We start from the raw sequence: 24,349 nt of genomic DNA on the forward strand, positions 1-24,349 counted from the left end.
CTCGCACTTGGACGTGTGGTGTAGTTGCTTTTCCATAAAATACCTCTTGACACAAATGATACAGTTGAGGCCAAAAGTTTACATACACCTAGGCTAAAGATAGCCTAGATGATATGATGCAAACTCAGTTTTTCACAACTCCGCACATATCATGTTACCATACATTTCTTTTAGAAATATATGTATTTAATGTATTTAAGGGCCTACCTTTAGAGCCACTGCCTTTTTACCCTTGATACCATGGAAAATTCAAGCAACACAGCCAAAACCTCAGAAAAAAAATTGTGGACCTCCACAAGTCTGGTTCCTTCTTAGGAGCAATTTCTGAAGGTACCACAAGCATCTGTACAAACAATTGTATGTAAATATAAAAATCTTGGGATCACACAGACACTGCATCATTCAGGAAGGGGGCACAAATTAACTCCCAGGGCTGAATGAACTTTGGTCCGAAGAGTCAACTGAACCCCAAGACAACAACAAAGGAACTGGTGGAGGCATCAGGTACCAAAGTATCTACATCCACCATTAAGAGTATCCTACATCACCATGGCCTGAAAGTCTGTCACACAAGGAAGAACCCCTTACTCCAAGACCGGCATAAAAAAGCCAGAATGACCTTGCGGGTGTTCTCCAGGACAAAGACTTAGCCTTTTGGAGGAGTGTTCTCTGGTCAGATGAATTTTTTTTACTGTTTGGTCATAATGATCCACGCTATGTATGGAGGAAAAAGGGTGTGGCTTTTAATAAGAAGAACACTGTACCAACCGTGAAGCATGGGGGTGGCATCATGTTGAGCGGGTGTATTGCTGGAAAAGGGACTGGTGCACTTCAATAAAAAGAGGGCATCATGAGGAAGGAGGATTATCTAGAAATACTGAAGCAACACCTCAAGACATCAGCTAGAAAGTTAACTTAGTCGCGACTGGGTCTTCCAGCAGGACAATGATCCTAAGTTGTAACAAAATGGCTTAAAGTTGTAAGTCCAAAGTTGTAACAAAATGGCTTAAAGACAACAAAGTGAAAGTATTGGAGTGACCATCACGAAGCCCTGACCTGAATCCCATAGAAAATTTGTGGACTGAACTGAAAAAGTGTGTCTGAGCAAGGAGGCCCACAAACCTGACTGAGTTACACCAGTTCTGTCAGGAGGAATGGGCAAAAATTCTGGCAAAGTATTGTGAGAAGCTTGTGGAATGCTACCCCAAGCATTTGATTCAAGTTAATCAATCTAACGGCAGTGCCACCAAATACAAAGTATATGTAAATGTTTGACTCACTGAAAATCTGATATAGTACATAAAAGCTGAAATAAATCTGTCTCTTAGCTATTATTTTGAAATCACCTCTTATGGAAATAAAGTAGATACCCTGATTGACTTAACACAGAAAATGTACGGTAATATGAAACATTGAGTTGTGAAAAAATTGAGTTTGGATGTCTTTAGCCCAGGTGTATGTAAACTTTGGCCTCAACTGTATATATCACGACCAACTGATCAGTCACAGAACACATAGGTATCATTTAACCTGCATTTCTCATTGGACCTTCCCTTGATAAATGTCAGTTATACATTTGTATAACATGAACCCCAGGGAAAGTGCTTCACTAGACTTACCAAACAAACAAAATAGTAATATTGTGCAAAATGTACCTTGCTCTCTTCTCATCAGACTGCCCTAGCTTTTCTTTTAATAGCACATATCCTTTGATTTGACAGGTGCTATGGGAGATGTTGACAAGCGAGGTTCCATTTAAAGGACTGGAGGGACTACAAGTGGCCTGGCTGGTGGTGGAGAAAGGCGAGGTACAATAAAATCACCTCCTCATTGCTCTTAACGTTACGCCAGGACAGCTTAGCTTTTCTTGGGGTTCAGCAGAGCGAAAACACTTGCCAGCTATATTTCTTAGAAAATAAACATGTCTTTAGTAAATGGAAACGATATGATGCAATCATGAATTCCGTTATGAAGTCAGCCTGGGTATTTTTAGCACTGTGATGTCAGGGCTCCTGCACAGTTCTTGCCAGGACAAGAGTCAGTGTGTGGTGTCTGCAGATCATAGAGAACTTAACACTGGGCTTTCTATGTGTGTTTGTGTGTGTTTGCAACATTCACAATTCTTGGATGTCTTCCTGTAACTTTACAGTTCTAGCGCTTTTAAAGTCAGGTAATCTGTACTATGTGATTATATCAGTAATTCATGTACATGTTCACTATTACTCCTCAGCGTAGTTTGGGACCTTTCCCAAAATAACATAGCCATAGATAGAGGAAGTTAGAGTGGGGATCCGCAGTTCCAGCATCATAAATAAACACTACCGTATGACAGAGTTAACTAAGCACCTGATCTGGTCAGCCTTATATAGTTTGAAATAGTCAAGCAAAATTCAAACCTAAAATCTATTTTTCATTTTCACTGTCCATTTTCACTTATCCTAACTTACAGGGATAGTTCACTTTCTGGACTGTTTGAATATTATCTGATTAATGAAAAATTAGGTATGCTGCCTGAGATTGCAGCACTCCAGGAAATAAGTACAGATTCCTGTATGAACAGTACTACACATGAGAGAAGTTCCCTAAAGCAGCAACAAATCGACAGGACTGAAAATGATTTGTGTTTGTGCATTTGCCACTTACAGGGAAAAATTTATAAAGACATCTTCATTTAATTTTCACCAAATACCTTTAAACAACCCAGATCTGTTGAAAATGTGGCAAGTTGTCTTCCAGCACGATCTTAACACACCAGTTCACTTTGATCTCTCAGCCATTATCTTTTGCAACTCCTCATCTGTAAGCTCAGGTTCAAATAAATAACATTTGGCAAAGTAACCAACTTCCTTTTGTTTCAGGGTCAGACATAATCAGTTTCAATTTCAATTTGTAAGTAGCTCGGCTAACGTTAGGCATGCAGTAACACAGGCAGCTACCCCTTGACCAGGCCAGATGCACCTAAACCAGCCTCCTTAACCATTGGAGAAATGAGCTGCTTATGAACTGAGAAAGAAAGAAGTACTGATATGACATAAAAACTGATGTTTCCTTTTATAATTGTGAATGAGCTCTATAAAATTAATGTGTTCATATATATGCTCCTGGAGACGTAACATAACATTGCTGTAAACACTGCTTTGGATTTACTGAAAATATATGAAAGACTCCAGGAAGTGAACAATCCCTTTAACTGCTGGAACTTAAAAGATCATCTCAGAAAAGTAGCATTTTTTAATGCTGACATTCTGAATGGTACAGAGCACTGAGCATTAAAGTGTTGTAAGGTGACGTATATGGTCATAATGTTCTGACCGACTGTGTTACAGAGACTTACCATTCCCAGCAGCTGCCCAGTTAGTTTTGCCGAGTTGATGAGGAAGTGCTGGATGACTGACCCGAAGGTGAGATTCCACCCCTGTTACTTCCAATGCATCATGGGACAGGTTCACTTTGCCAGGAACTGTGAACTGTTGGGATGGGTGGACTTTGTGAAACATGAACAACATTTCTCTTTGATATCAGTCTGCTAGAGAAATTTCCCCTCAGCTCTGTAGAACTGCCTATATTCAGGGAAGGACATTCATGATCAAAGCTAACAACTGACAGATTAATGGTATCCTAGGATGGTGTTTTAAATCTAAACTTTTTCCAAGTTTGAGATAAACCACTTAATCTAGATAGCCCAGTCAGATAGCCAGTTTGGTCATTCAGAAATTTCTCCATTTTAAAAAACCAAACGCTATCATCTTTCTGCTTTAATATCTGTGACTAGGTTTCATTATTGCATCTCCCATTCGCTGAATAGTCAGGCACTTGAATTAGGCGCATGCAAATAGATTATAATGCGCTTTGCAAAGAAAAGCCATATCTCATCCATGGACATTGAGCCATAAGGACTCTAGTCTGTGGCAGAAACTATTGTACACAAACTATTGTGCGTGTTTTACATAGGAAATGGATTCAATGTAGACCACACACTATATGACCAAAAGTATCTGGACACCCCATGATCTGGAGCTGTTTTTCATGGTTTGGGCTCAGCTCCTTAGTTTCAGTGAAGGCAAATCTTAATGGTACAGCATACAATCAAATTCTAGATGACTCTGTGCTTCCCCAACAGTTTGGGGTAGGCTCTTTCCTGTTACAGTGTGACAATGCCGCTGGGCACACAGCAAGGTACATATCAAAATGTTTTTTTCGAGTCAGTGTGGAAGAACTTGACTGGCCTACACAGAGCTCTGATCTCAACCCCATCCAACACATTTTAGATCAATTGGAAAGCCAACTGGGAGCCAGGCCTAGTCACCAAATCAGTGCCCAACCTCACTAAATGCTCTTCAGGCTGAATGGAAGCAAATCCCTGCTGCTATGTTCCAACATCTAGTATAAAACCTTCCCAGAAGAGTGGAGGTTGTTATAGCAACAAAGGATGGACCAACTCCATATTAATGCCCGTAATGTCCACATACTTTTGGCCATGTAGTGTAAATATTTTCATTAGATATTGATTACAACTGGTTTGATGTATGCTACATTTTATGGATAAAAAATGGCAGTTTGTTTCATAAATGAGGCTACAGTGATATGGTTATTATTCCAATCAGTAAAAAACTTCATATTAATGCCCATAATTGTGGATGAGATGTTGGATGTCAGATGTCCACATACATTTGGCCATGTAGTGTATAACTGAATACTTTTCCAGAGCATAAGAGGTAGCACATCATTTTAGTTCTTTCATGTCAGGTTTGATTTTTAATTTGACAAACAAACAATGCCGTCCTTTAATTGGAAATATAAAGCAACTGCTTCAAATAAATGTAACTTTTGATTCTATTATTTTCTGAATGTGAACAGATACTGTGTTTTTTTGTCCCAGGAAAGACCAATGTTCAAACAGATCCTGACGACTCTGGAGTCCATGTTAAATGACAGCCAGCTTCCTGACCAGTGCAATTCCTTCCTACATAACAAGGCTGAGTGGAGGTGCTGTACCTTTCATACATACAATTTTAACTGTGGGTCAGTTATAAGTGCCATTTTCCACAGCTAGGGGTCGGTTTATGTCAGCACATTAGCAAAACTGTCCTGGTTGTACCAGTAGAATCTTATCAGAACTGCTGATTAAATGAAGAATGAATGCTATAAGGCAATTTGCACAGATATAGATAGAGAGAGAATACCTTAAGTACCTTCCATCTGCTGCTACTTCCTACTGCCATACATCACATCTAAAAAGACTCCAAAAGTTGTTTGCAAGTGAAAGTGCTTAATTAGGCTCAGGCAGCTGTAGGAGGATTTGGATCCAGCAGAGCCTGTGAACCAGCTGTTACCTCAGCTTTATCTATGTGCTACATTGCTTTCCTGTCGGAAACATGGCATTGCATTATGAAGCCTTACTGTACGATCTTACTTGTAAAATGCAAACCCTACCATCCTTGGGCACCTGCAGATAATTTGTGACTCAGTGAGAAGCAGCGGGCATGGGACTGTGAGGTGGCATGGTCACCCCGCTGGCAGCTGACTATGGGTGATTGACAGTGGAGAGGATTGGTGCCTCCGACGGGTCACCTGCAGGAAACAGGTGTCCCTGGAGACAGTAATTACTATTGTTCCCTGCAGGATCTGAGCAGCTGTTCTGCCCTGGCTATGCTGATACAATGTTCATCGAGTGCCCCTGGTGGGTTTGTGCTTGGCATTATCTAACATGAGAGAGGCCAGAGGCAAACACCATTGGACTTTAAAATTAAAGTGACTCCAACACTGCAAATGCAATACCTCCTCCTTCCATGACTTTTCTGAAATATTTGGGCTTAAATAACTGCGTTTTTAGATTTTTTTTAAATCGTCTCATTAAAGAAATACAGGCAGTTTGTGCCATTTCCTTCATAAAAAACCCCTGCCAGACGATAGGTAGCAGGTGCTGCCACCTAGGTGTGAATGGGTTGTTGTCTCCCCCGGCATACTATTCAGTAATTGAATGACTGACACTTTGATACAAATTGCTTGATCAAGCGCTATCAAAACAAATTTTATATTTTTACATATACATATAATCACAAAAAAACAAAATTAATACATTGCAATTGTTTGATGAAAATTATTGACTTTGATGATTGACTTCAGTGTGGGGATAAATAATTTGGGCATTGTAGCTATAGAAATGACAGACTTATAACTTATTTTGTGTTTTGGCCTTGTTTGCACATTTTAGCACTTTTCTCAGTGTGCATGTAGCCTAATGCCTTCACACAATTTCCCTTAGCCTATCTAACAAACCCGCTATAATTTAGAGATAAAAAAATTCTGAAATTGATAACAGTTGTTTCTTTTGTTTCAATATAGTTTTAAAATAGTTTTGCAATGTATGGTTTTCAATGAAATTAGGTTTCTGTGGGTGCAGAACTCTGTATGCTGTAATGCTGGATCAGCTTGGCTGTAGAAGGTAGTAAAAAACGCAGCCTTTCTAGTGTTAAGAGCCCCTTGTAGGCTGCTGCTGTGTTTGTTAGAGCCCCTTGTAGGCTGCTGCTGTGTTTGTTAGAGCCCCTTGTAGGCTGCTGCTGTGTTTGTTAGAGCCCATTGTAGGCTGCTGCTGTGTTTGTTAGAGCCCCTTGTAGGCTGCTGCTGTGTTTGTTAGAGCCCCTTGTAGGCTGCTGCTGTGTTTGTTAAAGCCCCTTGTAGGCTGCTGCTGTGTTTGTTAGAGCCCCTTGTAGGCTGCTGCTGTGTTTGTTAGAGCCCCTTGTAGGCTGCTGCTGTGTTTGTTAGAGCCCCTTGTAGGCTGCTGCTGTGTTGTTAGAGCCCCTTGTAGGCTGCTGCTGTGTTTGTTAGAGCCCCTTGTAGGCTGCTGCTGTGTTTGTTAGAGCCCTGGTAGGCTGCTGCTGTGTTTGTTAGAGCCCCTTGTAGGCTGCTGCTGTGTTTGTTAGAGCCCCTTGTAGGCTGCTGCTGTGTTTGTTAGAGCCCATTGTAGGCTGCTGCTGTGTTTGTTAGAGCCCCTTGTAGGCTGCTGCTGTGTTTGTTAGAGCCCCTTGTAGGCTGCTGCTGTGTTGTTAGAGCCCCTTGTAGGCTGCTGCTGTGTTTGTTAGAGCCCCTTGTAGGCTGCTGCTGTGTTTGTTAGAGCCCCTTGTAGGCTGCTGCTGTGTTTGTTAGAGCCCCCTGTAGGCTGCTGCTGTGTTTGTTAGAGCCCCTTGTAGGCTGCTGCTGTGTTTGTTAGAGCCCCTTGTAGGCTGCTGCTGTGTTTGTTAGAGCCCCTTGTAGGCTGCTGCTGTGTTTGTTAGAGCCCCTTGTAGGCTGCTGCTGTGTTTGTTAGAGCCCATTGTAGGCTGCTGCTGTGTTTGTTAGAACCCCTTGTAGGCTGCTGCTGTGTTTGTTAGAGCCCCTTGTAGGCTGCTGCTGTGTTTGTTAGAGCCCCCTGTAGGCTGCTGCTGTGTTTGTTAGAGCCCCCTGTAGGCTGCTGCTGTGTTTGTTAGAGCCCCTTGTAGGCTGCTGCTGTGTTTGTTAGAGCCCCTTGTAGCGCTGCTGCTGTGTTTCTTAGAGCCCCTTGTAGGCTGCTGCTGTTTGTTAGAGCCCCTTGTAGGCTGCTGCTGTGTTTGTTAGAGCCCCTTTTAGGCTGCTGCTCTGTTTGTTAGAGCCCATTGTAGGCTGCTGCTGTGTTTGTTAGAGCCCATTGTAGGCTGCTGCTGTGTTTGTTAGAGCCCCTTGTAGGCTGCTGCTGTGTTTGTTAGAGCCCCTTGTAGGCTGCTGCTGTGTTTGTTAGAGCCCCTTGTAGGCTGCTGCTGTGTTTGTTAGAGCCCCTTGTAGGCTGCTGCTGTGTTTGTTAGAGCCCCTTGTAGGCTGCTGCTCTGTTTGTTAGAGCCCCTTGTAGGCTGCTGCTCTGTTTGTTAGAGCCCCTTGTAGGCTGCTGCTGCAATCCTGGCCCATCACAAGTCTGCTTCAGACTGATGCTTCACTAATGAGCATTACTACAGGTTTGAGGGTGGTCAGTGAGCATACGCACCCCCCCCCCTCCACCCCCCACAAACACACACACACACACACACACACATACACACACACCAGCTTCTCCCATGTGACAAATAGAATGTCCACTCCTGTTCATCCAGCTGAGACACCAATCCAGAAGGTTCTGGCTATGGTCTATATTAAGTCTGTCTGGAAACAAGCCAGGAGACTCCTCTGTTTCCATTGCAGCTGTCTAAAGCAGAGACACATAGAAAAATCAAGATACAGAGTAAGGTGTAGAGAGAGGACAGAAAGACAAATAGGAAAAAATAATGAAAAGAAGAGAAAGGGGTATGAGGAGAGAGAAAGAGTCAGAGAGAAAAGGAGGGGAGAGCAAACAAAAGTGTAAGAGCCAATAGGAAATGTGAGATGTTGAAAAAGAAATGGGGGCAGGAGAAGGGAATGGATGAGTGTGAAATTCCGAGAAAGATTGTCAGGAAAGTGACGAGCAAGAAAAGTAATTATGAGGGAAGTTTCGAGCGTGAGTGGAAAGATTGTTGTGTGTGTGTGTGTGTGGTGGGGAGGGCTAGCAGGATGGGGGTGGGAAGTTCAATCTGCGTCACATTCCTGTTTATAAATAGCTGCTCTGGGAACTGACTGTAACTGGCTCTGACTCAGCATGAGTACCCATCATGCACCACACTGCCCCACCTGCTGGGCAAAGCAGACCACGCTATGTTCTCGAATGTGTCTGCACAGTGTCAAGACAGTCAATCACACCACTCCTGAGCCCCACCCACATTTCTCAGGTTATACTTCACACATGAGCATGTTAGGATGCAAGGACCATCCTGTCCAAGAAACTTTTACCATTATGTTGTAATGTTTAATGATAGAATACATTCAGCTTTTCACTGAAAAAGAGAGCACAGATTCCTGGATAATTAACAAATTAGTATATACCAGTGGGAACTTACAAAATAAATACAGGAGTGCTAAGCTTACATTTAAACTAATCTTTATGTGTAAACATTCTGCTGCATATCCAGACTTTGAGGACATTTCTTTTTGTTCTCAATACCTGAAACCAGGGGTTTATTTTACAAAACAGGATTACTGAGTTAGCTGGATAACTGCGCTGAGTAAAGCCCAGAATCCTCCCAAATATGGAACATGGACTGAAGTAAAAAGAGCTGTTCCAGGTTATCCAGTGCAGATATCCGGCTAACTCAGTAATCCTGCCTCATGAAATACCCCCCAGAGAAAGTTTACAACAATGAAGAAGACTTAACATGTTCAAGTTCTGTAATGTAAATCGTCTGAAAAAGCAGAAACCTTTCTGAAGTTTGTTGTTAGCCTTTGTCTCTCATGGCACTGAAAGCTGATGCAATTTCTGGGAATCTGATTGCTTAACCTCTTTAAGTTACATAGTACTCTTTGAAACCAGTAAATTGCTGCGTTGTCATTTAAATGATTTTAACTTGAACCACAGCGAAAGGATTATCTGCCAAAGATAAGAAGACAGGATGACAGGTTGCCATGTTGTCTGTGGGTATAATGACCTCAGTGTGTTTAATATTGAGTGTGTAACCATGCCCTCTGCAGGTGTGAGATTGAGGCTACACTGGTGAGGCTGAAGAAGCTGGAGAGAGACCTGAGCACCAAGGAGCAGGAGTTGAAGGAGAGGGAGCAGCGACTCAAGATGTGGGAACGCAAGCTGATTGAGCAGTCCAACACCCCTGTGAGTCATTCAACACTGCATAACCACCAACACACTGAACACCAACAGCCCTGTGTATCATTCAACACCGTTTGAACACTGACCTCGTACACCCCTATCAATCATGTAACACTGCCTAAATTATAATACACTAAGCATTCCTGTTAATTCACTTAATACTGCACACTGGGTCCAGTTTGAGCATCACTGACACACTCATTAAATCCCCAGCCAATGAACATTGTCTCTGCTCATAACTATCACTTCACCCCCCGTGATGTGCTTGTTATGTCGAACAAGTAACTATAGACGGCAGCTACAGGTGTGCATGTGGAATCGGCTGTCCATGAGGGATCTAAAGGATTCTACTGTCTTACAGGTGAAAGCCCTACCCCCTCTTAATGTTAGTGAGAAGATGAACTGGTGAGGTGCACTGAGAATGGCTGAGTTTTGCTGCACAGTTATTATGTCAATATGTGCTGAAAGTGACGGCCTGTGGGAATTCTGGGAAATATAGCTCCCACTCAAAGACTCACTCATGGGGAGATTTTTTTTTTGGCATTCATGCTTGCATCCACACAGTTATATGGCCTCTTGCACTGTCTCTTATGCTTGCGTTATGCTATATGTGTTATTATTGGTGTTGTGGAATTAAATTAACCAGTATGTTAATTGTATGCTGTTCAATTTCACATTTCTCTGAACCCGACTTGCATTTACAGTGTAGTGTGCATTTACTTCTTGTATTTACTTGCAATGTGAACATCCATATGAACATCCAAAGTCAGTTTCTGATTGATATACTGGCTTTAGTTACTTTGTTAAAAAATAAAGCCATTGTTTGAACTTGCCTTAGTATAAACCATTGTGATCTTGCATAAGGTAACAGGTAACAGGATTGGAACTGAATACAAGATGTAAAATCATCCAGGGCAAGTACGCCAAAGAAAATTAATTTTAATTCTGTAAATCGTTTTATTGTTAGGGTATTGTTTATTTGGCCTTTATATAACAAAGAGATCTGATCAAATATAAATATCCTTAGCAAGAGAGAACTTTTTGAAATTCTGATCCAGAAGATTATTGGTTCAGAGCTTTATTTTCCAGTGGTTTCTCACATTTCTTTTTCATTGCCTTTCATTTTACCTTTTCTCTTGCATTTTCTCTTCATTTAACTCTTGTGGTGGTTCTCAAATCATCATGTTGCCTTCTTGAAAAATATCAAAATCAGAATATTTAAAATCTAATTAACCTCTGAATTTCCTTCTGGTGTTTGTGGTCTGAATCTAACCCTGCCTTTCTTTCCACCTTTTCTCTCTGTCTCTCTCTTTCTCTTCCTCTGCCTCCTCCTCTTCTAGCTTTTCTTACCTGTTGCTGCGAAGATCAGCGCGGAGTCATTCTATGAGTCTAGGACGGAGGAGTCGAACAGTTCTGAGATGTCGTGTCAGATCACGGCCTGCAGTAACGGGGAGGTAGGGGGGGTGAGCCTGCAGGCCATGATGAGGGGCTTCGGGGACATGTTCTCCATGGAGCCTGTCCAGCACTCAGGCATGCAGGTCAACATGCAAGCGAAGCAAAACTCTTCGAAGTCCAGAAGCGTCAGAGAGGGACGCAAACTCAACATGGCCATTGGGATGGAGGCGTTCGGCTGGTCTGATGACAGTGACTAGGGCCCCTCTCCTCTGGAGGGGGGCAGGGCACCGAGGGGCAGGTGGGGTTAGAGCAGTTGTCGTCCAACAACACTGGCCTTTGTTAAAACTGCTGCCACAGCTGCACTGCTACACCCTCGCAGGAGGTCACAGCACCACGGGTGAGAGTGGCTTCAGGACTCCCACGGTTGTCAGAAGCGCCTTTTCATTTAAAGTTTTTCGCTGCTCTTTTGATCGATCCCATTTATATCAAATGATTAACCATTTTCAAGGAGGTCTTTTTCACAAGAGCTATCATTTATTCCTTTTTTTGCATTTAGTTCTATGGGAAGCCTCAATCACTTGATTTCTTTTTTAAAAGAGTGATCAGGCATATCAAAACCAATGGCAGTAGGCTTTAGAAAGCTTTTGAATTCCTTCCTGGTGCTATGTATAGAATGTTTTAGGGAGCCGTATGCCTTCACAGTTCTTACAGATGTCAGCTGGGCCTAATGTACTGCATATATAGCGCACCATGCTGTGCAGAAAGAGCCAAGACAGGAAGCTGTATTGAAGAGGCAATACATCCATAATAGAGTGACATTTCACTGACATTAAGATTGGCCCATTATAGGACCCGATAGCAGGCGATGTGGTCTCCCACCAGGACGGATTCTGAGACGGCCACCATGGACCCTAGAGAACTCCTGTCGTGTCAGTGGGAGAGCAGCGAGCCGTCATCATAATTAGCACCCAGCCCCCACCGATTAGAGGCCGTGCTCGCGTAGCACCTAATTCGTGCGCTTTTGATACCAGTCCGCTCCAACAAAATGCTTTTGTTTCTGTTTGAGTTGTTGAATCATGCCCCACATGACACCTAATCAGGTCGTTCAATTTTGGTCACATGATGGGCTTTCAGTCAACAGGTGTCACAGATGTGTGCGCTGAGGGGGACACAGACTATAAGGTGTGAACACCTGGAGGAGGTATTTTACTAAAGCTTAGGGGGTGGGGACACACATATACTATATTCATTGTATATGGTTGTGTCTGCATGTCTTCACCTGTCACACTGCTTTAATTTCTTTGTTTAAATACTTTTTTGTTCTCAGTTATTCATAAAGCATACAGAGGACGAAAGAGGAGCGGTAATCTCAGGCAAAAGGCGGTCTGCTGTATACCAAATAAACCCACATAAGTACAGTATACAAAATAAAACTCACTAAAACATTCAAATAATTACCCCATTACCCTCGTACCAGGCCAAAGCCCATCCCACCCTACCTACCACCTTGCCACCATCTTAAGGGGGTAAGAAAATGAAATATCCTACTTCTCAGGAGTTTAGAATTCAGTCCTTTCAATGCGGACTGGTGTCAACTCTTCAACATCAATATCATATTTAATTCATACTCTTTTTTATTTATACTAATGTAGCTGTGGTAATATGTGGTGCATAAATTTCAGCTTTTTAAAATTGGAGTACATGACCCTTTGATCAGACAGTGGCTACTTTTGTATTATTTGTCTAGGAAATGTTTGTTTGCTTTTAAGCAAACAGTTTTGAACACAGGCCAGTGTTTGGGTTGATGCCATCCAAACTGAGCTCTTAGGATGCCCCCCCCCCCACCTTTCTCTGTATCAAGATTATCTGAATCTGTAGTAAACAGTGCACGTATGAACGGCTTTTGAGACCTTTACAGCATTCCAGACAGTAAGTCAGGAGCGCTTTTCCGTTAGACTCTAGCATGATCCCTTTCTTGTTTAACCAAAACAGTGTGGTCTTTTCATGAGCACTCAGAGCCATCGAAAGAAGTAGCTAGTAAAGACTTACCCAAAAGGATCTCTTTGTAGAATGTTGGGGGAAAAAAAGGTTTTTGTTTTTTTCTGACTCCGTTCAGATATAGTGGATGACATACCATAGGACTGTGGGTAATGAAGGAAGCTGCTTTTGGTGGAAGTTAAATGAAGTCTCAGTGAAGGTGGACCTGAAGTTTTGAAAGGGAACCCCAGCGCAGTTGAGTTGGCAGTATGTATTTGCTTTTTAACCATGTCACTGGTTACTTAAAAAGGCTTCCTCTATACACCTGTCTGTTACCATTGGTCACTTTCAGTGAAATTACCAGGATTGTCTGTTTTTTTGAAAAAATCAACCACTTATAAGCTTTTCTTTCCAAGTATTAATATATAAAATTGCAGTTTTGTTCTGCATCAAGGATTTAGCTCTGGTAATTTTTCCCCTGATATAAAGACTGAATGACACATACTGTGACACAATCCTATTTATGTTCCACATCTTTTTGACAGGCCTTTTGATTTGAATTTATTTTTCTGCTTTCTCTTCTCTGTTCTTTTTTCAATAAACGTTTGACATGAAAAACCTACTTTCTGCTTCTTTCTTCATGTTCCTTGTTTTCCCATATTGTTTGTTTTTTCTCTACCTTCTTGTGATATCTCCAAAAGAAACTGGAGAATTCCTTGCCTTAGCCACATGTGAATTTCTTGGCTGCAAACTTGATTGTGACTGGAGTTTCCCATGCACAACAAATGCAGAAAACTACATATATCTTGTAAATACCATTTTACCTAATGGGGACTTGTGATTGCTTCCACACTATTTGAAAAAATGTGTTGTTACCTTTTTGGAAATGGACTGTTTGGGAAAATGATCAGTTAGATATACCAAGTGGCAAATCTTTATTTTCTAGGATTTAGTTTGTAATAGAACCAAGCCTGGGACCATCAACGCAGCATGTGACTGAATGGGTCTTCAGGAAAAGATTAGCAATACAGTAAAAACTGAAGATCTGTGGAACTTTGTATCTGATGGAAAATAATCCAACCATTTGTATCTGAAAAAGGAATCTACCGTCAGGAACCGGTGGTATAACTTTCATTTAAAAAGTGGTGAGAACATTTTTGTATTGGTCAGAGGAGGGTGGGGGGCTAGAATCCACTACCCTTTTATTTGCCATTTTTATTGGGGACATATCAACCCTGTCAACACATAAAAATTACACCCCCACAATTAATCCATTGCCCTCCAACTACAGAGTTCATGTTATACAGATGCACTTTACAAGTGAAATATTTCATGGTTAATATTGACCCCTAGTAGTGTGAGGTGATTACTGCAGGTCATTGCTGATATGGGAAATGCTTACATTACTCCAGCTTGCCATTTATCTTAGGGGAACTGCTTTAACCAAACTAGTGAAGCAGTTAGTACTGTCCTGGGCTGTGAATGGAATTTCTCTTACTATGCAATTTGTGCTTACTCCCCCATCTATATGTTGATATGGATCTATTTCCCTTTGTCAACAATATTCTTTGGATTTTAACAGAATTCAGTCATTTGTGAAATATGGAAGGGCCCCATGAAGTGCAATATGATTTCATTTTAATGAAATGATGTATGTAATGGAACTTTGGTGGCCTGGGTGAGATTTTTTATGCTTGCATAATGTTGGAGCAAGCAGAAGATTTACTTATATTTAGGGGTTTTTACAATGGCTCCAAGGAGAAGGCTTTCATATCACTGTCGTTGTGATACAATACCTTTGAAATTCTATCTGAGAGAGCTGCCATTTCCTGCATGTGCAGCCCTGCTATGAGATGATGCCAATCAAAAAGAGAATTTGGAGCGATAATTCATTCAGTCAGATATTCTCTCTTCAGTTTTCCGGTGCAATAATCCTGTCACCACATACTGTTTGAATAATACTGTTTCAGGCAAATCATTATTTTTGCAGCTGATTTTCTGTCTAATTACACTAAGTGGTCAATAAATTGCCTGCCAGCAAGATAGGCCAAGAAAGACAGACATACTACATTCTTTCAGAAATTATTTTCAGTTTTTTGAACATTCAACCTAGTTGTGAATTGAAAAACAAGTGATATTATATACAGACTTCATTTGAGATATCATATAAATTCAGAAAATCCCAGTGGTCACCATTTTGCTCTTATTTGCATAAAAGGCACTGCTCTGGGCCAGTTCTTCCAACATGATCTCAAAATCAGATTTGACTGATTGACTAATCAAGTCCAGCAGAAACAAATTACGTCCACCATAGTCTGTGAACAGATGGCTTCATACGGTTTTTAAATTTTCTCCCAGTTTTGAATGGTCGGTTACTTCTATAGGTCTGCCCCATTCCTACAGCCTCCTTTGTCAATTTGAGAAGGTAAACGCTAGCATGCGAGTCCTCATGCTACGTCATGCACCACTCTTTCAACGAGCAGAGCACCCGATATCCGAGATAAGTTGCTGTTCAGAAACTGTTCCTCATCGGGTGACACTATGGGCAAACTGCTCAAGTGACACCTTTCCAGTCCACCTTTTTTCAGTCACATCACTGCAGTGCAGAAATGCCCTCAATGGGAAGCATCACCGCTTGGATATTATATATAAAGGTATCTGAACATAGGTGCACAAAGATATTTAAAAAATGAATCTTCAGAATCTGGTGTTAAATTAATTATAAAAATCTAAGTATTTGGAGTTGTGTTTTGTTATTCTTTTTTCCCTGACAAAATAAGTGAGGCTGCCACAGAGAATACAATCTTAACTTCACAATACTGTCTGAAATAATGTAGGTTACAAACACTAAGAAGTTCAGCTTTACGATATGAATAGAAAATAAAGCATTGTGTTTATGTGTTGCATGCATTCCTCTGTACAACAGCTACTGTACATCTTTTCTCCTGCAGCTTCTTCCAACCCTCAATATTCATGCCTGGACAGAAGAGCATGTGGTGAGTTAGAAAAACATGCCCTTTGGCATATCACTCCTCACAGTATGAGAAATTGAGTTTTGTATTAAAGAGTAAAAATGGCAATAATGGCATAAATGTATAATTCAAAGTCGAGGACAAATCTCTGTGTGATAGGATTTACCTCAACCCTGAATCATTAATACGTTTTGATGTTAATTTTTTCTTTCACAGCATTTCTGGATGAGGCAGATTTTTGCGGCAGGTAGGTTAACATGCATTATAATCTCTGTACATGAATAATAAGTAAAATCTCCTAAATTAGGAGCCAGTTACAGCTTTTGGTAATGTGTATGTGCCTGTGCTTCTATGCAAGCATGTCTGTGTTTAACCTGTTTCCAGGCAAGGGGGCATGTGACATGCAGATGTATGCAGACCTGTTTAAGGAGAACCACATCACAGGGAGGAGGTTGCTCCTGCTCACAGAGACAGACATGAAGGACCTGGGGGTCAAGTCAAAGGGTCACATCATTCATCTTAAGGTACTAAATCCCCACTCCAGCACAACCCCCCTGACAAGTGAAACACCATACACGATTTCCTACTGTACATTACAAATACTACAGGACCTAATTACAACCAAACAGAGAAGTACAGTTATTCTGTTTAATCCTGTCATGAATGTCTGTCCTGTGGGACATTTTCCTAAGGGCACACAGACTACAGTCCTTTTATTTAGCCTGCTGTGATTCTTTGTATTATGCCTGTATTCTCACCTTACTGATAGCTGATCTCAGATATCCTGTTCCTTACCCACTGTGCTACACTCCGCCCAACTCAACTCCTAGAGAGCCTGATCAAGGAATGAACACTATAAATAAACTGAAGTGAGGCTTCTTAAAGGAGGAGTAAAGCTGGGAACAGGTGGATAATAATTTGTTTTTGGTTTCTCCTTTCAGAGTGAGATTGAGAAGTTAACCAATGATTACTTGGGATTGTTCCATTTCCCGCCATTAAGGAAGGTAAACCCTCCCAATGCTAGCATCCTTTTTATACCATATTGACAGCCAGGTTATTTGTTGTTTCTAAGTTTTCTGCCTGGGCAACAACTCTTCCACAGGATGAGGGGGCAGAAGAGGAGGAGGATGAGAGGAAGGTTATTGGCCTGGAGCTAGTCTTTGGTTACCACTGGAAACCTGGAACAGGTCCACAGGTACAACCTTGCTGGTAGAATTACTGAAGTTGCAACCAAAGTTACAGCACAAAAGTGGAAGTAAAAAAAAATGCTTAAAAAATATAGTCAACAGAAAGAAAATAATTTGCGTATTAAATATATAAAGGAAACATTACCCATCAGAGCACACATTCATTGTTCGGACCTATCATTTTGAATATATTATTAATGTGTCATTTCCAATCCTGAAATATAACCTGTTGTGATTGTTTTAGCTAATAAGCTGTCAGTGCTAATTGAATCTGAAGCTTTCGTTCAATGTTAGTATGCCGGTTCTATGTATGTTGCAAATGTGCCATTTTTATATTCATGTTATAAGGTGCCTATTATTTTCCCCATCATCCACTGGCAAATATCGACCACGTCATGTTAAAGCATGTTTTCTTTTGCACAACAAAACATTTATTGCTCTTTTTTATATTTTAAAAAAAGAAATGGAATAGGCTAGACAAATAAATCTTTCATCTAAAGCAATGCTTCAAATTCATTCCCACTTGCTCCAGGTCTTTTGTCTGGGTCTTAAAAAGAGTGGAGGAGGCTGCTGCAGCACTTGGCTGTTTGAATATAATCAAAAATGCCCCATTCAGCCAGAAGTCATTTTCTTTTTAAAAGGCAAATGTTATTTAATCTTTCAGCTGTTCATTGTCCCATCATAAATAGTCTCTTTTCAGTGCGTTCGGTGGGGCTGAAACGAGCCCGCTAATTGCCTCCCATTTCAACTGACATGTGGTGGTTTAGTGGGGAGAAAACACAGCAGGGAGAAGGAAACAGGAGGCTGAGAAAATGAGAGCTAATTATTTTTCCCTGCCTGGTGTCAGGTCTCGTGTCAGCCTTGTTTTTACAAACTGGAAGGTTTTTTGCACTAAATAAAACAAACCCGCGCCATGTTTTTTTGCACCCCTCTTCGCTGGCGGTGTCATGGAAGCAGCTGCACTTCTCAAACACAAAATGAGGGCCTTGCGATTGTGCGGCGACCATCTGACAGCCACCGAGGGTCCCTGCTAATGAGGATATCACCGCGCTGCCAAGCGAAAGGTGCTGAATTATGTATGAATCTTCATTAGAAGCGCTCTGGTCCTGCGCATCATTACCAGACATTGTTTCTGCCGGAGTGATTAGACCAATCGTGGACTGCGCACCCCAGAGCGACTCGACAGGGCCGGCGCAGGGTCGTTAGAGCGCCTGTGAGCCAACAGCTTCCCGACGCTTCTACTCTGAGCCCCATCAAGCCCCTTGGGACTGCACCGAAGTGGGTCATGACTTATCTGGCGAGGGCGTTAGCATCACTCTGTGATCTGTTCCCCTGTGATCCTTGTGATACAGATTGGCCAGGATCATGAACTCTGCATGGTTAAACTGTGACCTGTGGCATAATATCATAGCTGCATTGTGGGAAAGATAGAAAAGTGGGAATCATTATGCCTTTGTCAGCATGCAAAATGCTGGACTACTGCTCCGTTGAGATGCAGTTCTTACTGAGGGATTTTCTCACCATCTCAGCGATACATTACTCACTGGAAGGTAGTACAGAGGCAAAATATTATGCTGTCATTATGCTTCAGCATTTCAGGTGTTGGTATTTCAGAACAAATATTTTTTTACAACTTTTTTTTACATAACTCTGGCAAATTCGTCTACTATATTGTTAGGGTATGTGTTCTTGTTCCTGTTCCAAGAATGAACAAACGAATGAATGAATGAAGAATATGTTTATCTGCAGACCTACGTTTTCAAGACTTTTTTCTTTAGCATCATCCATTATATTTTTCATGCTTGATAATAGTGCTATCCTGCATCAAACAGTAGGCAAAATCTGTGATATTATTCACAATTTTGATAAAATAAACTCTCCTTTACAAACTGTCAAAATGAGCATGTGAGAGTGAATTCAGTTATTCTTTGATCACAATGCATACATTTTTGTTATTTTTGTCAATTTACCAATGTGAAGGTGTATAAAACTTGAATGAATCATAAGAAATGGAATTCAACATTTCTGCGTTTTTATTTTATTTCTGAGTTTATCTCCCCTCGTTCTTAAACTTTTTAATATCGGACCAAAATTAGAAATGCTTTTTAAATCAGGACACAAATGGTAAATTTTGCACTTTCTGGGACCCATCGGAATACATATGCCAGCATGGCCAAGTGAACTAGACTCATTTCGGGGGCCCACCTCATACACTCCCGAGACCCATTTTGGGTCCCGACCCATTTTTTTATTTTTTATTTCTGTGATTCATCATTAAGTATTTCTGATTTTTGTTGTGTTAATATCCTGATTTTAAATTTGTAGTAGAGGGAAACCTCTACTACAAATCACGCTCAACTAACGTGTCCTGCCTTAATCTCCTTGTCTTATTTTATGATATCCTTTTGAAACCATTTGGTGTAGCCATGGTATGTTTCTATGGTAAATAAACATTTGAAAAATCATGACTAGCTTTAAAATTCCCAATTATATCTTCATGGAACAAGGAAATTTATCCAGACAGTACGTTCTATTTACAATTACGTGTAAATGACCTCTAGGCTGTGCTGTTGGTTTAAGTTAGACAGTTATTTGATAATCTCCCTGAACTCACTGCTGGATTTTTCTGTTATTGCTGAGATTTGACATTTTTACATTTTTTTATAGGCCAGTTTGCAGAATACCTACAAAGGGTACGGTGATGCTTGTTTAACTTGAAATAACAATTACGAATGTCCAAAAAAAATCACAGGTCCACCCCATTGCAAACTGCCAGAAAGCGCAAGCTGTATAGCCAGGCAGCCATTTCTTCCTTTCACTCAGCATCCACCACTCATTCATGAGGTAACGGGCCAGTTCATTCGACAGGGCAGAGTCTCAGAGCTCTGGAGCTCACTCTCTTTCATATCTCTCTTTCAGGACTGCAAGTGGAAAATGTACATGGAGTTGGATGGAGATGAGGTTGCAATTACCTACATTAAGGACGTCACCTTCAATGCCTACAGACCTGATGTGGATGCTCTTAAGATGACCAAGGTGTTATCTCATTGATATGCTAGTCTAATGGGTGTGTGCAGGGAGAGAATCATTTGTAGCATCACCTCTTTGATCACTGTTTGAGTTCTCTGCATATTGTAAGCACACATGGGCACACCACTTATAAATCATTTGCAGGGTTTTTCCCCGCTGGTATACCTCATATGGAATACTTTCACTTCACACTTGTTTCTAGCACACAAATGGTTCCAAAACATTTTGTTTTTGTGGGCACCCATCCAAATTTAACAGTGCTTTGCTCAACCCCTGCAAGCAGACATTCTTCTAACCTGCTTGATACATGAAGATAATTTGGTAAGGTTGTGTAGCTGAATAAGTGCTTTTTGTGCATTTACATCTGTATGATCATTCTAAAATTTTGAACAGCACATTATAACAAAAAACATCAGATTAATATGCTTATATGTTTTTTTTAATGAATATAATGGAGAGATTACCCACAGTTGAAAACTAGTTGCTTATCCAGCCTATTTTGTTCTTGCTACTCTCTGTTGATTTCAGCCTAAGTTGATTAAGTCAGTTAAGCATTTAATTCTGTCTGCAGCCACCATTTGTAATGGACAAATGGATTGTCGGACTGTTGGATAATCAGGTTGTTGACTGCGTGGTTAATTATGAGGTAAGCTATATTTATAGCATATTGGATGTTTTCAATAAGAAAACTCTATGCACTGGCCTATACACAAGATATTTATTGTCACAGTCAAATTTACATTATGTAATTCATTATGTTCATTACAATTAAAATTGTATGCATCACACATGTATTATGATTTTTTTTTTGACCAAAAGCAAAATGGCCCCTGATTCTGTCATTTCATTTGTTTCCACTTTAGAACGATGTGAGATCCCCCAAGGTCACCAGACACAGCCATGCCATACAGTGGAACCCCGTCAGTGGCCAAGATAACATCATCACCTTGGAGCTAGTGATACAGTCTGTACAGTCTGACATGGAGGGGAAGCCTAGGAGCAGGTCGAACTCAGGTATTTTCCTGAAGTGTGCAGGACATCAATATGTCATGTTTTAAAAAAGATAAAGTGATCCCCTGGCTGAAGAGAGTCCAGTAAGCTGAATTCTGAGTGCAAGGTGAACTCTCTGTCCCACAAAACTGCAATATTCAATGCAACTGGTGCACAGAGACTATCAATGACATTCTAGACAATGGGGCAAGGCCCTTTCCTGTTTCAGCATGACAATGCCTCCGGGTACACAGTGAGGTCCATATAGAAATGGTTTTGTCGAGAACGGTGTGGAAGAACTTGACTGGCCTGTACAGAGCCCTGACCTCAACCCCATCTAAAACCTTTTGGATCATTTGGAAAGCCAACTGCGAGCCAGGGCTAATGGTCCAATCATTACCTGACCTCACTGATACTCTTCTGACTGAATGGAAGCAAATCCCTGCAGCAAATATACATCTAGTATAATGCCTTCCCAGAAGAGTGGTGGTTGTTATAGCAGCAAAGGGTGGACCAACTCCATATCAATGCCCATCATTTTGGATGAGATGTTGGATGTCAGGTGTCTACATACTTTTGGCCATGTAGTGTATGTGAAAAGATGTATATGATACATTACAGTGCCCTGACTGCACCTGTAGAGCTGCTTTCCTTGTGTTTCTAACTGGCATCACATTCACTGTCTCTTCCCAGACGTTGATCCCTGGTGGATGTTGAGCCTGAGGCAGAAGCAGCTGAAGAGCGAGTCTGAGCAGCAGTGCATGGCGGTGACTCCTTCCAGCTGCTCTGAGGCGAAAACCCTGCCCCAGTTCCTCAGTATGTGTGGAAATCAGACCTCCTATGCAGCGGCCGTCAGGAAGTCACCCAGCCGCAGCCCATTATTGCCCTGGCCAGACTCTCGGAGCTTGTCCCCCACCTCTGGGCTGTCCAAAAGGCTCTCATCCACTCACCTGGGGTCAAAGGGCAGCAGTCCCACCAGCACCACCTCAGAGAGCACGTCTGAGAAAGAGCGCCCAATTAACGGTGGAGCCTGTTCTGGATACCGAAAGAACAGTTTCCCTGGCCATTTGCCAATGGTGGCCAGAGGGCACAACGGGGACTTTCGTTCAACCACTGGAAGCAGGCCTGGGAGGGGGCGGACCAGGTCTCTCAGCTCCAGTGCACAACCATACAGCCATATCAAAGTGATACCTGGTATAACTGTGCCCCCAAACAATACCAGGACAGAGCCTGAGGAGGCCAAGACCAGTGAGGGTGGTTGGATCAAAGTGGAACGTTCAAAAAAATCACAGAAACAGGACAATAAACAGGTTAGAGGTCGGTCTTGGAGAGGTGGGAGAGGTTTCCGTGGGCGAAGCTGAAGCCATCTCTGAAAGCCATAGGGTTTTTATGTAGACCTTGTGATTGAACAGCACAGTAGATTTACATGGCTTCTCATTAAAAGAAAGGAAAGACTATTATATTTTTATTTTTCAGAAACATAAAAAACATGTCAATGAGCACTGTTGGAACTCTTTCTTCTACTGTATGAAGTCATCTTTGCAAGGAGGGACTCAACTGGTGGCATTTTTAAATCACATCTTTAAAAAGTCAAATTTTTGTTTCTGCACTGTAAAAATATTCCCTGCACTGTGTTTGGAAAAATTATTTAACCACTGTACATCCGTTCTACTCCAAAGACAGTTAAAATCACATTCACTTAAATTATTGTGAAGTCTTATCTACAGTATAGTAATCATTGCAATAGTAACCAAATAGGTTTTTTAAATGTAGAAATTTAATGTTGAATTTTTCCAGATATTTATATTTATTGCATGATTAATGCAAATGTTTGATATATTTTATTTTATGGTGGTACTGGGCTACTAGGCTAGGTCTCCACAAAAGGAGATTTTATATTTAGTCTATATATTTAATAAATGCAGGGGTGGAATTGGAAACAAATTCTAGGAATATCAAGAATTTGTTTTCAAAACCAATACAGGACATGTTTGTGAGAGTAAAAACATATACACTAGATGACCAAAAGTATGTGGACACCCCTTTTAATTAGTGGGTTTGTCTACTTCCCATCCCAGCCACACCCATTGCTAACAGGTACATAAAATCAAGCATACAGCCATGCAATCTCCATAGACAAACATTGGCAGAAGAATGGGTTATACTGAAGAGCTCAGTGACTTTCAATGTGGCACTGTCATAGGATGCCACCTGTCCAACAAGTCAGTTTGTCATATTTCTGCCTAGCTTCAGCTGTCCTAGTCAACTGTAAGTGCTGTAATTGTGAAGTGGAAATGTCTAGGAGCAACAGCAGTTCAGCCACAAGTGGTTGGCCACACAAGCTCAGAACAGGACTGCCCAGTGCTGAAGTGTTAGCGCGTAAAAATTGTCTGTCCTCGGTTGCAACACTCATTACCGAGTTCCAGACTGCCTCTGGATGCAACGTCAGCACAAGAAGTAGTCATCGGGAGCTTCATGAAATGGGTTTCCATGGCCGAGCAACCACACACAAGCCTAAGATCACCATGCGCAATGCCAAACGTTGGCTGGAGTGGTGTAAAGCACACCAACATTGGACTCTGAAGCAGTGGAAACACATTCTCTGCAGTGTTGAATCATGCTTCACTATCTGGCAGATGGACAAATCTGGGTATGGGGAATGCCGGAGAACACCGCTCACTTCACAATAAGTTGCAAAGTTACTTTTATGTCTATGTATTTTTTCATGAATAAAGCCTCATGCATAATCTGATGATGTGGCTGGTCTAACATTACCATTGGAAATGTGTTTTTTTGATTAACATTAGTGTGCGCACAAAAAACTTATAGGCTGTAGATGGTTTGAATGTAACAATGGACTGTGAGTACTTTGGTTTCAATTGTAGTTTTTCCGACTCAGTGAAGTTATGAATGCAGCTGACTACTGACATGTCAGAGCTGTTTGTAAAAATTCATAGTGCTAGGCTAAATAACATTGATGAACGAAAAGCATCAAAGAGGAGAAAAAAGAATGAATTACTTGGCCAATATTCGGGAGGAGAAAACATTAGGAGAGAACGCATTATTCAAGTGTTGCCGAATATGGAATTTGTATTTGGGACCATCCCTTAGATTTAGCCATA

General features: G+C 41.3%; 1 protein-coding gene across 2 annotated transcripts in view; it reads left to right on the plus strand.

Moving 5' to 3' along the window:
* The window catches only part of zak (sterile alpha motif and leucine zipper containing kinase AZK), a 44,622-nt gene extending 20,621 nt beyond the window's left edge, over positions 1–24,001 (plus strand). Inside the window, exons 8-20 of one of the 2 annotated variants that reach the window (XM_035409018.1) lie at positions 1,722–1,808; positions 3,327–3,401; positions 4,880–4,986; positions 9,544–9,679; positions 16,000–16,044; positions 16,237–16,267; positions 16,405–16,544; positions 16,962–17,024; positions 17,123–17,215; positions 20,127–20,243; positions 20,809–20,883; positions 21,101–21,251; positions 21,921–24,001. In XM_035409018.1, coding sequence (XP_035264909.1) covers positions 1,722–1,808; positions 3,327–3,401; positions 4,880–4,986; positions 9,544–9,679; positions 16,000–16,044; positions 16,237–16,267; positions 16,405–16,544; positions 16,962–17,024; positions 17,123–17,215; positions 20,127–20,243; positions 20,809–20,883; positions 21,101–21,251; positions 21,921–22,588 — 1,788 coding nt within the window. In that variant the 3' untranslated portion in view covers positions 22,589–24,001. Of the gene's footprint in view, positions 1–1,721; positions 1,809–3,326; positions 3,402–4,879; positions 4,987–9,543; positions 9,680–11,016; positions 13,671–15,999; positions 16,045–16,236; positions 16,268–16,404; positions 16,545–16,961; positions 17,025–17,122; positions 17,216–20,126; positions 20,244–20,808; positions 20,884–21,100; positions 21,252–21,920 lie in introns of those variants that run through there. The other variant, XM_035409019.1, reaches the window with a different exon arrangement.
* The last annotated feature ends 348 nt before the right edge of the window (positions 24,002–24,349 follow it).

Source organism: Anguilla anguilla, chromosome 3, assembly GCF_013347855.1.
Source record: "Anguilla anguilla isolate fAngAng1 chromosome 3, fAngAng1.pri, whole genome shotgun sequence".
NCBI classification, from domain to species: domain Eukaryota; kingdom Metazoa; phylum Chordata; class Actinopteri; order Anguilliformes; family Anguillidae; genus Anguilla; species Anguilla anguilla.